The sequence below is a fragment of the Adiantum capillus-veneris genome, chromosome 29 (genome assembly GCF_014529385.1).
Source record: "Adiantum capillus-veneris isolate H3 chromosome 29, ASM1452938v2, whole genome shotgun sequence".
NCBI lineage: Eukaryota > Viridiplantae > Streptophyta > Polypodiopsida > Polypodiales > Pteridaceae > Adiantum > Adiantum capillus-veneris.
Genome location: NC_140959.1, coordinates 77,608,671 through 77,623,634, shown reverse-complemented (window position 1 = coordinate 77,623,634; position 14,964 = coordinate 77,608,671). Strand labels below are relative to the sequence as shown.

At 41.4% G+C, this 14,964-nt stretch overlaps 1 protein-coding gene across 1 annotated transcript; it reads left to right on the top strand.

The window, feature by feature from the left end:
* Positions 1-894: 894 nt before the first annotated feature.
* On the top strand, positions 895-2,612 carry LOC147419445 (protein SUPPRESSOR OF GENE SILENCING 3 homolog). The gene is made up of 2 exons (XM_086506122.1): positions 895-1,123; positions 1,932-2,612. Exons 1-2 carry the CDS (start codon positions 943-945, stop codon positions 2,330-2,332), a joined length of 582 nt encoding a protein of 193 aa, XP_086362248.1. The 5' UTR covers positions 895-942; the 3' UTR covers positions 2,333-2,612.
* Positions 2,613-14,964: the final 12,352 nt, after the last annotated feature.

The following is a 14,964-nucleotide window of genomic DNA, read 5'->3' as shown; positions in this document are numbered from 1 at the left end:
ATGGTACTAGGGGTACAAGAGGCAAGAGAGGAGGCGATGTTTTTTTTCTTTTTTGGGGGGGGGGGGGGGGGGGGGGGGGGGCTTGAGACTAAGTGACACCCATATTAAATGCGGGGTGGAGTAATGGGATCGACGGTCGAGGCTGTGGGGTGGGATCTCGAGGCGCACTAAACCTGGCCAACTGGAAAAACGAGGCGCACCGTCAAAAAGGCGAGGCGCATTAAACATGGCCAGCGAAAAAAACAAGGCCCGACGAGACGATTAGAACCCAAGACCTGGCTGTCCGAGTTTAGGCTCACATAGGCTAACCACCTCACTCACGCATGCATTGTGTACTCACAATTGTTTTTATAACATTATATTATAAAATAAAATGCATTTCCCAAGCTATCTAGGTTTAGTGCTTGTCCAGGATTAGTTTTTGATTTGATTTTTGGGACTACGATCTTCTCGGCTTTCGCGCGTGAACTTCTCCACCTTTGATCCCATTGCCTCCTCTTAAATATAGGTGTTATTGTCAACGAGAGCTAGCTTAGTTGGTAGAACAAGAGCCCCTTGTGTCAAAGGTCTTGGGTTCAAACCCCCTTGACAGCTCGTATGACATGTGCCCTTAGGAGCTGTTCCCCTAGTCCAAATGATGGATTGGCCACCCTAACCCGACTGGGATGACTCACCTTAAGAGTCGGATTGCCTCCACCTACAGGGGTTGGCTGTGTGTGTTGTAATTTCAAAGTTCTACTCTCTCAAAAAAAAAAAAAAAAAAAGGTGGGGGTCTTAAAGCTAATGAATTTACCTATTTACCTTGGTTTTTATTCGTTTGTACGTAGGCCTATGGCAAATTATTAATGATATTGCAGTACTGGCCATCGTGATCTCTAAAAACCGTGAAACTCCTAGTTGAGCGCTAAACCGTGAAACTCATTATAGCTGCCAGCTGCTGCAATGGAGGAGGCTCAAGGAGGAGAGACGAAGAAACGAAAGGCAGAGCAAGTGGACTCTATCGAACCAGACGATGAGATTGTATGGCCGCCCTGCGTCATCGTGGAGAACACACGCCTCTGCAAGACCTCCGATGGGAGATGGACCGGCCTTGGAAACACAGAGATGTCTTGCTTCCTTGCCGGTTGGTCTCCCTTCCTTCCTTGTCTTGCGGTTTCTCTAGGGTTTCTGCTAGATTTAGCATGCTTCTCTTTCTTGTCACGTTTCTTTATCTGCCTCTGTGAAGCGGTTTACAAAGAATTCTCTATCTACTGCCAATGCAGCGCTGTGTCTTCTTTAACTGTGCTTCTTCGGCTGAAGTTTTTCTCTTTCAAGGGTAATCCGTATGATAAGTCGTTGGGATTTCATCAGTTTCTAGAACAACTATGTGTGGGAAGGCAAAAGAATGGAATTGAGGCAAGAGTACTTAATTACTCTAGAGCTTAGGAAATCACCACTGCCTGCATCTTGCTTGTGATGCATCAAGGAAACAGACATTGTCTTATATTCTGGTTATGCATACATTGTGGCTCCCAAATTCATTGTCAGCACCCTTTTTTTAATCAATATGGAGCACTTCATCTTCTGGTCATGCATGCTCATTCTTCCCTTGTCAATAGTAGCAAAGCCCCTGTTGCTCCCACTTTCATTAAGAAATTCACTATCCAATCATCAGGTTGTAGAAGAGGATTTAGTCTGATGCATTCACCGATGTCTTGCGGTGGTTTTGGCTTGTCCTTTAAGCTATTTAACATGATGTCCCTCCCATATGCCGAGAATCTGGTGATTATATACAACCGGCATCTTGTGCCAACAACAGCAAGAAAAGCATTGTTAAAAACTTGGGTTGAGGCAAGTCCAACCTTTCTCTAAGTAGGCTTATGACAAAGTGTGTCGAAGGTCTCTGCTTGAGAAGTAGTTGACGGGTCTTCGTTTTCCTTGCTTTTGATTAGAGATTGGGCACACCATGGGAAAGCCCAAATCATGTTGGGGGAAGGAGGGTCATCGCGGACAAGTGATTGTGCAGTATCCACCCACTATGAAGGGCCTCAAGGAAGCAGAGCGTTTACATGAGCATTTCAGATCTTCTAGTTTGGGTCGCTTTGAGTGGATGCGCGTCAAATGTATGTGGCATGGTCTTCCTGGTCATGAAGGTATAGACGAAGGCCCAGATCTAAAGCGCTTTGACGAGGCTTGCAATATGGAGAAGAGAGTATTGTATGGCTACCTTGCAAAAGTTGGTGATGTCGACAAGCTTACTCCCATGAAGAAGAAGCACAAGAAATGCACTACGAAGAGGAAGAAAGATATCGAGGCTGTAGCGGTTGCTCCAGACATGCGAACTGCAGGGTAGTCTTGCTTTCTGTGTGTCCAAGGAGAGCCTTTAATCCAATTTGGCATCTGGAATCACCCTCAAGCGGACCCTTTAATCGCAAGTTAGTTGGGGTTATAATTATTGAAGAATTTGGCTGTGCATTTCGAACTATACATTCTAGGAAATAAGGCTTAGTAGAGGTGCGAAAAGTGAGGTTACAACAAGTGCAGGCCAAGGCCCTGCATTTTTAATGCTTGTGGTCCTGTTGTTGAAATAATGGTATGGTCTGTATGAGCTTTGCCACAAGTTTTTGATAGTTTCCAGAGTGTATATAATGGGGTATGACTATCACGGTCCGGATTTTGTGGTTGGTCTGATGCAATTGTGCTAATGTATTGGAATGAATGCACAGCAAGACACTTATGTGGCTACAAAGAGAGTTTCAGAGAGAGAGAGAGAGAGAGAGAGAGAGGAGGAGGAGGAGGAGGAAGAAGAAGAAGGAGGAGAAGGAGAAGGAGAGAGAGATCCTGGGATTGCAATCTCTCAATGCAGCTTCAATATGCCATATGTATGTATGTATGGTTGTAGTTTGATTATGTATGGGCAGTCTGATATTTCATTAAGGCCGCTTCAACAGGCCAGCAAGGCCATATGAAGGCACTTTAAATACGCCTACGTATGGGCATGCCGCAGGCTTTACATTGATGGTGTTCCTCTGCTTGTTGTAAGGTTCATCTGATCAATCCATAAAGAAGGATTATCACACATTACTAGCAATTTGGTGAGTGATTTACTGCTTGCTGTTAGCTGTGAGCATGAAAGTTTCTACTTTTGCTCTGGGTGTTTGTGATTTTTGTTTGGTTTAGGCTTGACCAAGAAAACTGGTACAAGGTGGGTCCACTGGGCTGCCCTAGTTTCACTTGTATCACAAAGCTGTTGAGGAACCAGCTCAACTATAGATTTAAGAATGAGCTCCGGTCTTATGACCGGCAAGTAATGCAGTGCCATTCAAAATGCCAATCTTAGTTCTTTGAAGTACGAGGAGTAGAATGAAGATAACTTTGCTTTGAACGACATCAATCCACCTATCTAGAAGACAAGATGGGAGTTATCTACAGTGGTGGCTTGTTTGCCCTCAATCTCCACCAGAGCGACTCACCCTGTACCCTAAACATGCTTGTCGCCGTGCTCTGTCGTGTGTACTCGCGGTCTAACTCTCCTAGCTGCTATGTGATGTGACCTGACCCACCGTCGTCTTTTCTCTTTGGATGAGCTTTCCTCTTAAGAAACAAAGAAGGGTAATCTCTTGGCAATAGCACAATGACATTCTCTAGTTGGTGCATCCTTATCTTTGCCCAAAACTCTTCGATAAGTGTTGTTTGGTATGACGATCTGTACAAGGATCCGTATAAGGATTGTCTCAGGTTCATATTGAACCACAAGTGACTCAACAAGCTCTACCAACACCTCATGAAAAACTAAGTTACTCTACTTATTACCTTTAAAAGCTAGACACACTTAAAAGCTCTCTGATATTTCTTAAGTTAGTGAGTAGCTCGCTAAAAGTTTTGGAGGACAAAGACGATCTTTGATCGAGAGGAGAAACATCGTATAAAGGTTTGTAGTGGTGCTAGATCGCCATTGGACATCTCTACAAGTTGCGTGGTGGTGTTAGTACTTGGGAGAGAGAAATGTAAATGGACTTTTTTGGGGAGAAACTATTACAAGAGCTAGATACTACTTTACAAACGAGTATGATGAATTGACCAAAGTTGATGGTCAAAACCGAGAGAATCAGAGAGAGTTTGGAGGCTATGTTACATTTTTTGCAATAAATCTAAACAGTTGACGAGAGACTTTACACCTTACTTGTATTTACATCTTAAAAATGACCAAACATACGGCTAAAGGCTTCACATGTTATACAAGTTTGTCTTCAAAATGACTATAATGATCTAAATGGCAATGTAGTTACTCGTAAAAAGTAATGGTAATCATATGCATCTAGTGTATGTAGCCCTCCAGGCTTTACAATATCTTGTGAAGATTATTATGAGAATTTCCTCTTCTTTATGTATGGTGATGCTATGAAGTGTAGCTATGACATGTAAGTCATTGCTTCGTAGTCATAGGGGCAATCTCTATTATCTGATATTATAATTGACAACTAAAACCTCTACAAACTGTCGTTGTTCAAGTTTCATGGCTATACCTTTAAGGACTCAATTATTGCAAATTAAGTGTGCAAGTATGATAACCTAAGGTCTTGATCACTACGGATCGCGTAATACATGCATCACGTGCTAAAGACTCAATCACCATGAATTAAGTGTACATGCATGACAAATAAAACTTATCTTTTGTTTTGGACATGACATATTAAACTCTGTGTACATGAAGATGTTGCGGATGACCTTCATAATTCCTCTTCAACTATAAATGGTTTTCAAATTTCAGCTAGGAGTGTGACAATAAATTTTATGGAAAATTCCTATTAGCCCTACCTAATACATATACATACTATAATGGAAATGAATATTTGAATATTTCTTTTGGATTTGGTTTTATGGATGGTGCATTGAGGATTGTTGTGATTAGTAGGATTACATGGTATGGTGTTGTTTAGTAGATTAGTGAGTGGTTAGGTTCAAGATACCTTAGGGATGACTTTGAGTCTAGTTTGTGAGTGTAAATGGCTTGCATCATTTATTATTAGCGCAATTATAATTTTTGTTGTAAATGGAGTTTATGGATTAGTTTTTTATTGTAATCCAAAGTGGATTGTATCTTTTTTGAGTGACTTGTCGTCTATAAATTAAATATGTGCAAAAGGAAGAAGCTCACTTTTGTACAAGTGGGCCATTGTAATGTTTGAGTGGTCAATATTCTTTGTGGAAATGAGCTTCTAAGGAGGAATTGTATATAAGCCAATTTTTGTAATCTTAAGCCAATTTTTGTAAAATATGTGCAAAAGGAAGAAGCTCACTTTTGTACAAGTGGGCCATTGCTTTTGTCTCTCTTTTGCTCTCCTTTCTATCTCTCATCCCCGCTTGTTGTGACGGCCAAACACAAGAGCTTTTTCAAACTTTTTGTATCACTATTGTTTGAAGTGGAATGACATTTTTGAAATGTTTGAACGGTCAATATTCTTTGTGGAAACGAGCCTCTAAAAAGGAATTGTATTTAAGCCAATTTTTGCAATCTTAAGCAAACTTTTGAATTAATCAAATCTCGAGTTTACTGTGCATTGGGTCAGAGAGAGAGAGAGAGAGAGAGAGAGAGAGAGAGAGAGAGAGAGAGAGAGAGAGAGAGAGAGAGAGATTTCTTCTCTTCCCTACGCGCTCTACGGAACTCCCATTGCGAAAGCGACACCACCAATGCGTTAGCAATAGCTAGGGCTTCAATCTAATGCCAAGCTTGCACGATTCCGGTGTCGTCCCGAAGCAAGCTCTTGCGAGCTTCCGGGTGAGTTTTCTTACAAATTGTGTGTTTGTTTGGTGATTTCTTTGTACCCGTGGGTTCATGGTGAGTAGAGCTATGGATTAGGATCATACAAATCGAAAAGTGATGACCTGCATTTTACTGCATGTCTTTGTACGTGATTGTCGCACAAGGTGATTTGAGGTAGGATATTGTAATGGAAATAGCCCATGAACTTTGAGAATAGTGGAATTAGGAGAATTGAAAAGAGCATTTTTATGAAACTACTTTGAGAACATAGAAGGTGAACTTAATTAGCGGTAGCAACATAACCATTATACTTAATTAACTTGGCATGAACAATACTTTTGCAAGAGAGACAGTTTAGAGAACTTGACAACGTTTGAGGACCGGATTTATGTGGAGCTGGTCCCCCCTCCATCAGGTTTTTGTATTATAGATTCTCCCATAAAGAGGGACTTGGTATAATGCAATCTTTGTGTTCCTTGTGACCTTGGTGATGCTATGAATATGAACAGCTTCATGCATCACGAGCATAACATAAACTTTGTAAAAGCATTAACCATCCTGGCCTCAGTCCCAAGGCCTCAAACACCTTCAAAGGTGGAGAGTTAGCGGGGAACGATGGTAGGGAAGAGGAAGAAGAAACATTCATAGGAGAAAGAAATAGTTTTTTACTTATCATTACTCTTCTTGCTTAGCATAGCATAATAACAAAGTAATGAAGATGGAGAAGATGACAAACTTAAGCATTGAAGCATGGCTCTTGGTTGGATTTGCATTCCATAGCCAAGAGTGTTGGTTCTTAACAAGCTTGGAGAAGGAGATGGAGTTCTTGCACTTTCACCAAGTGAGGATGTTTGAAAAATGAGTGTGTGAGAGGTGTATACCCCCAAGCACACCCCTTGCTTGCTTTGGGAGACCTCTCCTTTTTGCTTAAGCTTAAAGCTCATTGGACCCCTCTTCTCCTAGCCAATCACATGCACAATGCATTTCAAGCACATGGGTAGCTTTTGGACAAGTGTCCTCCTTACCCCTTTGAGAGAAAGATTGAAAATATCTAGATATTTGTTGAATTGAACTAGAGGCTCATTGGACCCCTCTTTAGCCCAACCAATAGGATTTAAAAGCACAATGTGGCTAAGCATAGGGAGAGTCTAACATGTGTCCATGTGTCCCTTGAGAAAGGGGGACTATCTGGCTAAGCATCGGGAGAGCTTCACATATGTGCATGTACCCCTTGAGAAAGGGGGTGCCCTTTGGGTGAGTGGGAGGTTAAGTCAAAGTTTCCCCTAACTTTGGGACTTTGTCCCTCCTTTATAGGGTCTCTTTTTGACTCAAGCATCTTACCCCCCATGCATGAGAAGCTTCTCAAGCACCTTTCTCATCAAGCACGACAAGCACCTCAAGCATCTTAGTCAGCAAGCACGACAAGCACCTTAATCACCAAGCATGACAAACATCCCCTTTTATCTTTCCATATTCAATGATCAATTTAATATGAGAAAATCATTTGATAAAGTTAGTTATGACATTACCTCTCTCTTGAAATCATAGTAGTTCTCAACTATGAGGTAGAGAAGATAAAGCCTAGTCATAAGTCCATGTTTCTTAGTGCATAGAGGATCCCTTTTTACCCTACGACATCATTCCAAGAGAAATGACTAATCCATTTGGAGCTTGGGAGACTTAGCTGCCGCAAGTATGTTTGCTCTTTATTCTATGTCATACTTTCAAAGTAGAGTGACAAATTCTACTTGATGTTTGTGAGATGTTATCACCACAAATATAATCATAAGCATGCATACTATTTAGATTTGTGCACATTAAAAAGAGAACTAGTCTTATAAGACAAAAACATTGTTAATTTAAAATGCATTTTCATTTGCTTACTCTAGTGTAGCATTGTAAGTATTTAACAAGGTTCAGATTATCTTTAAGCTGGGTTCTTTGCATCCATTTAAAATGATAATTCTTAAAAGTAACAAGATATCATTGGATAATCTTATCGTTGTTAGCGTGCAAACAAGAAGGAAAATGAGAACCTCTATAGCCTTGCACACACCACAACGTCGGAAAGAAACACCACAAAGTTGCGGAAAACACTTATGTCGAACACCTATAGAGTCGGGTGGAAAACAGCCCTAACCCAAACCATGATTAAAATTGATGAAAACCAAGACCATAAAGATGAAGCTTGTGTCGTGTAGACCTGCATAGAGTATCCATATGCTTGATTCCGACATCAGACGAGAGAGTTACAAGCTTTCGAAGTTGGGGTATCTCTCAAAAGCTTTAGAAAAGCTAGTCTCTATAATGAAAAAGGGTGTGCAGGGAATTGCAGCTATTAATAGGGGATTTTTTTGGCTCTTATCCCAAGGGATTTCCTCTCTCTTCTTAGCCGACATGGTTCTCTCCTTGGGCACCTTTTAATTGGTTCAATTTTGGCCTTTTTTGGGTCAAAAATGAGATGTCGGTCACTTTTTGACCAAGGCAAGTGGGGAAAGGGGATGTCCAGTGGACAAAAAAGGTGGCCAGGTGCTTGGGCAGCTGGTATGGACTCAAAATGGCACCAACACCCACGAGCCCTCACAAGCAAGGCAAGGAAGCTCCATTAGCTTCTTTGATACACCCTTAGGGGGTACCCACTCCCCCCCTTATACCCTCCAATTTCCACTTGCTCCCCCCCATGTGGGATTACTCCATTGCCACTTGGCACCATCCTCCCACCTCCCTACTTAAGCCAATGAATTTTTTGTTTTGCCCCCCACATCGAGCAATCTTGGCGGAGGCGTGGCGGGTGACTCCGAGCACCGAATGCGATGCTGTAAAGCCCGACTTGGAGTTTATCATTTTGGCTATTTCCAAAAATTCTCGGCCACACCTTTTCTAATTAAATCCATCAAATTAGCCCACTTGTCTTTCCTTGCATGCATTCACACACACTTTCTAAGTAAGGAACCGCCCACTTCCAATGCATGTAACTTATGATGTATGAGTCCAATTCACCGGCTATCAAGCATGATTGAGAGTACTCATTGGAAACCACCTTTTAAGAGTTTGACCAACCCAAAACTATTGCAAATGACTAAGCAAAACCAAGCCTTTATACATATTTTTTACAAGAGCACTATGAAAACTCAAAGCATTATGAACATCTATGTACTCGAGGCTAGTGAGCAAGCGTTTTGGCATGACTTAGTGACTTCATGCTTATCCAAAAATGCCTGACATAGCTTGCCAACCTCCCCTTGCCTGCTTAGTCATTCATGACAAGTAGAGGTCCCTAAGGTGAATAACTGCTACATTTCATCCCCAAAAACCTCACCCACATTTTCAGATGTCTCCACATTGTCTCCTTCTAATGATAGCATTTCTTTAGTCACAATTATCATCAAACGTGCCAGATACTTCTTCAATCTATAACTATTAACACGATACTTATGCTGTGCACCATTCAAGTCTGCCAACTGATATGTGTTATTTTCAAACTTGTTTACAATAGTAAAAGGACCTTCCCATTTGATTTGAAATTTCTTCTGGAAGGTATTGTCCAATTTGCTATTGTATCGCAACACCAAATCACCTTTCTCAATTTTTTTATCCTCCACGCATTCATTGGCTCAAAGCTAAAACTCTACTTAATTGCAAGCATTGTAAATCCAATAACCTTTCCTGCCATGCATTTGTTTGCTCCTCATTTTCCAATGATAACAACTTGAGAGCAGGAATTCCATTTCAATTGGCAGCAAAGCTTCCTTGCCATAAACCAAGTGGTAAGGGGAAAATCCTGTGCTTGTTTTGATAGCAGTTCTATAGGTCCATAACGCACAAGGCGACTTTGAATCCCAAGTCTTCCCATGTGTTTGAGTCATCTTTGTCAAGATCTTTACCAACTCTCCATTGAACCTTTCATTAAGACCATTGCATTGTGGATAATAGGGAGAACTGTACCTATGTTGTATACTGAGCTTTTCGCATAAGAAATCAAACAACTCTCCTCTAAATCCTGGTCCTTGATCAAAAAGTATCTCTAATGGCACACCAAATTTGCAACATATGTACTCATAAAACAAATTTTTCCATCTCTTTACTGGTAATCTGTTTGACAGCCTTGGCTTCTGCCCATCGTGACAAATAATCCACTACGGTCAAGATGTAGGCATTTCTTTTGCTAGTCATACGTAAAGGTCCAATAGCATCGAGACCCCATTTCTCAAATGCATCAAAAGCTAGCATTATCTTTTGCAATTCAGGCTTCAAAATTCTCTTTCCCATTCTTTGGCAAGACAAACACGACTTACACCAATGATTAACATCCCGTTGAATACTCGGCCATATGTAACCTTCTTGCAAGATCTTATGCACAATGATCTTCATAGCAAAATTCCCTCCACAAGATCCCTTATGATTTTCTTCCAGAATTTTGTAAATTTCTTCTTTCCAAGGTACACGACGCAAAAACAAATCACCTCCTTTCATATAAAGCACATCATCAAGCATTTTATATTTCCTAGCTTTTCTTATGAACGCATACTTTTTAGAAGACAGTAAACCTTCAGGTAGAACACCTGTCAATAGAAAATCTACTTCCTTTGATAAGATTTCCCTCCCATGATATAAAGGGCATTTGACTTTACCACAAACACACAAGTGATCATTTCTTGGGCAGCATCATGGGCTTCTTCATTTTGAGACCTCTCAACATGCTGCAAACTCCATGCTTCGAGCTTTTTGAGCAACACTTTCACTTTGAAGCATAAATTCTTCAGTTTAGGGTTCTTATTCTTCCATACTCCCAACACTTGCTTCACAACCAACAAAGCATCTCCTTTAATTTGCAAGCGTCTAATTTCCAATTATAAGCAAATATGCAAACCACCTTCAAGAGCCATGTATTCTGCTTCATTGTTACTTTTGGCATCAAGTTTCAGCCCTTGCTTTCTCATAAGCTTCCCTTGTGCATCATAAATGACAATGCCTCCTGAAGCAGCATCATGACTTCTTCGATAAGAACCATCAAAGTACAACAATAAAGCATTAGAAAGGGCAGGAGTCTCGATTTTCTTTTTCCGCACCACCTCTTCTTCGACCAAAACTAGAGTATCCTTATAAGCGAGAAGATCTGTCAGGGTAGCTCGAGTACTTTCCTCCACTAAAAAGGTAAACTGAAACTCTTGAAGCTCAATAACCCATTTCATCATTGTTTTTGATATATTGAATTTTTGAACAACTATGGAAGCAATGAATAACTGGTGAGAAAAATGAATGACTTTTGTAGCAAGTAGTGTCTGAATCGTCTGCAAGCATAAACCATACTGGTCATCACCAATTCAATTTCAAAAAAATCTCTTTCATGAGGAGTCTTCACTCTGTTAGCATAATTAACAGGCTTCATATAAAGAGATTCCTTCCCCCTTTGCAATAATATAGCTTCAATAGCATCATCTCTCACTGATGGGTTGACATAAAACTCCTTTTTCCAGTCAGGAGCTTGCATAATTGGCAACGTACTCAAAACCTCTTTAACTTTGTCAAAAACATTGTCACAGTCATGAGACCACTCCAAGGGATCATTCTTAACTGTTTGCTGCAATGGATACAATAGCTGTGATGCCAAACGTATGAAGCGAGACAGATGTTTAACTTTTTGTATGAAAGTGGCCAACTGTTTGGTATCTTTTGGAGGTGACAGTAACAACAAAGCCTCCGTTTTCTTTGGATCTGCTTCAATCCCATTTTTTGAAATTACATGCCCTAGAAGCTTCACCTGTGGCTGTGCCAAATGACATTTTTTAGGATTAAGCTGACCTCGCATTCATCATACCTGGCAAAAGTCATTTCAAGCTTTTGAACATGTTCTTTCCTTGAACTATATACATAGAAATCGTCTATGAATCTTTTGATAAACTTCCCAAGAAACAGGGTAAGGACCCAATCTACTTTTCTTTCAAAGGCTCCTAGCCCATTTGTCAACCCAAAAGGAAGGCAACAAAAGCAGAAACAACCCCAAGGCGTGATAAAAGTAGTCTTTTTCCTGTCTTCAGGAGCAAGGATAAGTTGAAAGTATCCTGAATACCCATCACAGACACTGTATCTTTCAAAACCAGCCACTACATCTAATAATTGATCAATAAAAGGCAAAGGGTAAGGATCTTTCTTGGTCACCGCATTTAGTGGCTTATAATCAACACAAACTCTCCAACGCCCATCTTTTTTTTGGAGTGACCACTACAAGGCTCACCCGTTCAGCATTATCAACTGGCACAATGAACCCTGCATCCAATAGCTTATCCACTCCTTCCTTTAAGGCATTCATATGCTCCTTGCCCATCCTCCTTAATTTCTGCCGTATTGGCTTTGCCCCTTCAACTAGCTCGATCTTCACAGGATCCCCAACAAAACCCCTTATTTCCTGATATGAGGTAATGAAAAGATTTGGAAACCTGTCCAACATTGCTAAGTACTCCCTTCGTTCTCCTTGTGTCAAATCAGTACTCATCATATTTTGAATCAACTCTTTCTTCACTGGCAGTTTCTGTTTAGGTTGCATCAGCTCTTCAAGTTGCTCTAAACGGCTTGAAGCATTTATATTCCCTGATAATTGCAGCACTTCACTAACTTCTCTCTGTTCCTCATCTAACAAAACAAGAATGACACTTCACCCTCATCAAAGGAACTCGAAGTAGTGCTACTTTCTGAGTCCTCAGAAGTATCATCACTGGTAGTTTCGGACTCATCATTCTCACTCACATCTTCAAGTGCCATAGGTTGTTTGGTAGTCATATCAAACACCCTCTTTTCACCCTTCTTGCCATGCACACCGATTGTGCCCTTGCCCCAATCTTGCACGGCACCAAGAGCTCTCAACCAATGTCGTTTCAAAATGAGAGTAAAGGCTCCTAGACGAGCTGGCATAACATGAAAGTTCACCATAACGTTCACGTTAAAGACTTCAACTTCCAAATTCTTAAGCATCCCCAAACATTTTACCTTGGCATGGTTTTCTAGTCGAATCCGAAACCCAGAGCTTCTGCATGTAATGAGACCCAGTCTCTCGACACATGACTCTGTGATCACACAAACTTGAGCACCTCTATCAATGTAGGCTTCTCCCATGCCCACACCTTTGTGCCAAGCATTCACCACAGGATAGATGTCGGATAACTCTCCCACGGACAACACTCTAACTTGTCCATGCTTCGGCTCTTTTTCTGGATTCACTAATGACTTCCACTGCCTTTCAAGTTTGGGCATCATATTCATCAACTGTCCAAAAGTACAATCTACTTTCCTCCCAATTAGGTCTTCCTTTAAACTGTAAGCTATTTGGCCTTCTCCCAAAGGCAAATCTGCCACTTCAAATCGTCTACGAGGCTTTCTCTTTCTTTTGAATTTTGCATCTTCGCCCTCCTTCTCCTTCCCTTTCTTTCTGCTAGGCCCTTGTGCTGCATAGCCTTCCCTCTCTCTTTTGCCTACTGGCAAGACATCTACATCTTTCTTTTCTACCAGCACAATATCCACATGACCACCAGAGGTTGAGGCTTGATTTTCTTGTCCAGTACCTTGATCTCCCCGTATATCCAATGCATAATCATTAGCTTTGTTAGGAATCTGCTAAGGAAGTGGAAGCATATCCCCTCCCATCCTTGTTGGCTTTGGACAATAAGTGCTTATGTGACCACGCTCACCACAATTATAACAAGTAGGAATGAACCTCCTCTGCGGCTCAAAACCACCTTGTCTACCACCCGCATTAGCATTAGGATGAGCCTCACATGCTTGAGCCATCCCTCTACCACGGCCACGACCACGACCACCTCCACCACCAAGAACACTAAGTCGTAACTCCTGCATCATGGTCATCATGTTTTGCATATTCCGTTGCAACTGTTTGGTGTTAGCAGCCCTTTGAACAGGTTGGCCTCTAGCTTCTGCATGATTCTCCTCCTTTTGGCTACCATTATTTTGCTCAGGGACTGCTTTCCCGTATTCATTAAGCCTTTGAGCTTTCCATTCTTTTTCTCTAGCAATGGCGACTGCCTCCTCGAAGGTGGCGGGCCTTTTTAGCTCAACTTTGAACTTCAGACTCTCTTTTAGGTTTGCCACAAAACGGTCCTTCCTGTAACATGGATGGAGGGATCTCGTTTCCCAAAGCCCGGGCCCATTTATCCCATAAACGGGGGAACTGCATGACAAAATCATCAACACTTTGATTAGCCCTCTGAGTGTATCCCAAAATTTCATGCCAAACGTCATCTGGTACTTCGATGGATCGGTATTGTGCTAGGAAAGCTTGCTTCACACGATTGTAGTCCAAAACCACCACTGGGTTTTGTGCCTGCATCAACTCCTCAAAATTGTGTAACCAAACTTTTGCCTCATCTGTAAACTGTATCGCAGTAGCCGCAACAATATAGCTTGGTCTAGTATATTACGTAGTAAGGATTGACTTCCAACTTTTCAATAAACGTCTGTGCATTTTCATTAGGCAATCCACAAAACTGTGGGAACTCGTCTGGCATGTTTGATTGCCACAAAAAACACTTACATGTGACGTGGAAAGCTCAAGGGATGTCGATGGATCACTCCAGTGCCTAATTCACCTCACACTAGGTAACCCGGCTCCCAGTGCTTGGCTTCACAAAACCTCACGACCCTCCAAAGGCTGCAATCCAATTATGTGACCGCCTCAAGTGCTATCCACAATTTGCACATACATAGGCGGTTGTCCATAAGGACCCACATCCCTTTTACATTCACTGCCTACAGAATAGACATATTTCACAGGAATTAGAGCATAGGAACACTTGCTCCTCCGTGGGGGCACCAAAATGATGTTAACGTACAAACAAGAAGGAAAATGAGAACCCCTATAGCCTTGCACACACCACACCGTCGGAAAGAAACACCACAAAGTTGCGAAAAACACCTATGTCGAACACCTGTAGAGTCGGGTGGAAAACAACCTTAATCCAAACCCTGATTAAAATTGATGAAAACCAAAACCATAAAGATGAATCTTGTGTCATGTAGACCTCCATAGAGTATCCATATGCTTGATTCCGACACCATACGAGAGATTACAAGCTTTCGAAGTTGGGGTATCTCTCAAAAGCTTCAAAAAAGCTAGTCTCTGTAAGGAAAAAGGGTGTGGAGGAAATTGCAGCTATTAAAAGGGAATTTTTTTGGCTCTTATCCCAAGGGATTTTCTCTCTCTTCTTAGCCGA

What these genes read in the sequence shown, in the direction of transcription:
- LOC147419445 (XM_086506122.1), top strand. Translation starts at nt 943, where the DNA reads ATGGAGGAGGCTCAAGGAGGAGAGACGAAGAAACGAAAGGCAGAGCAA. An exon ending in GATGTCTTGCTTCCTTGCCG is followed by an intron (nt 1,124 to 1,931) that starts GTTGGTCTCCCT and finishes GCTTTTGATTAG; the next exon opens with AGATTGGGCACACCATGGGA.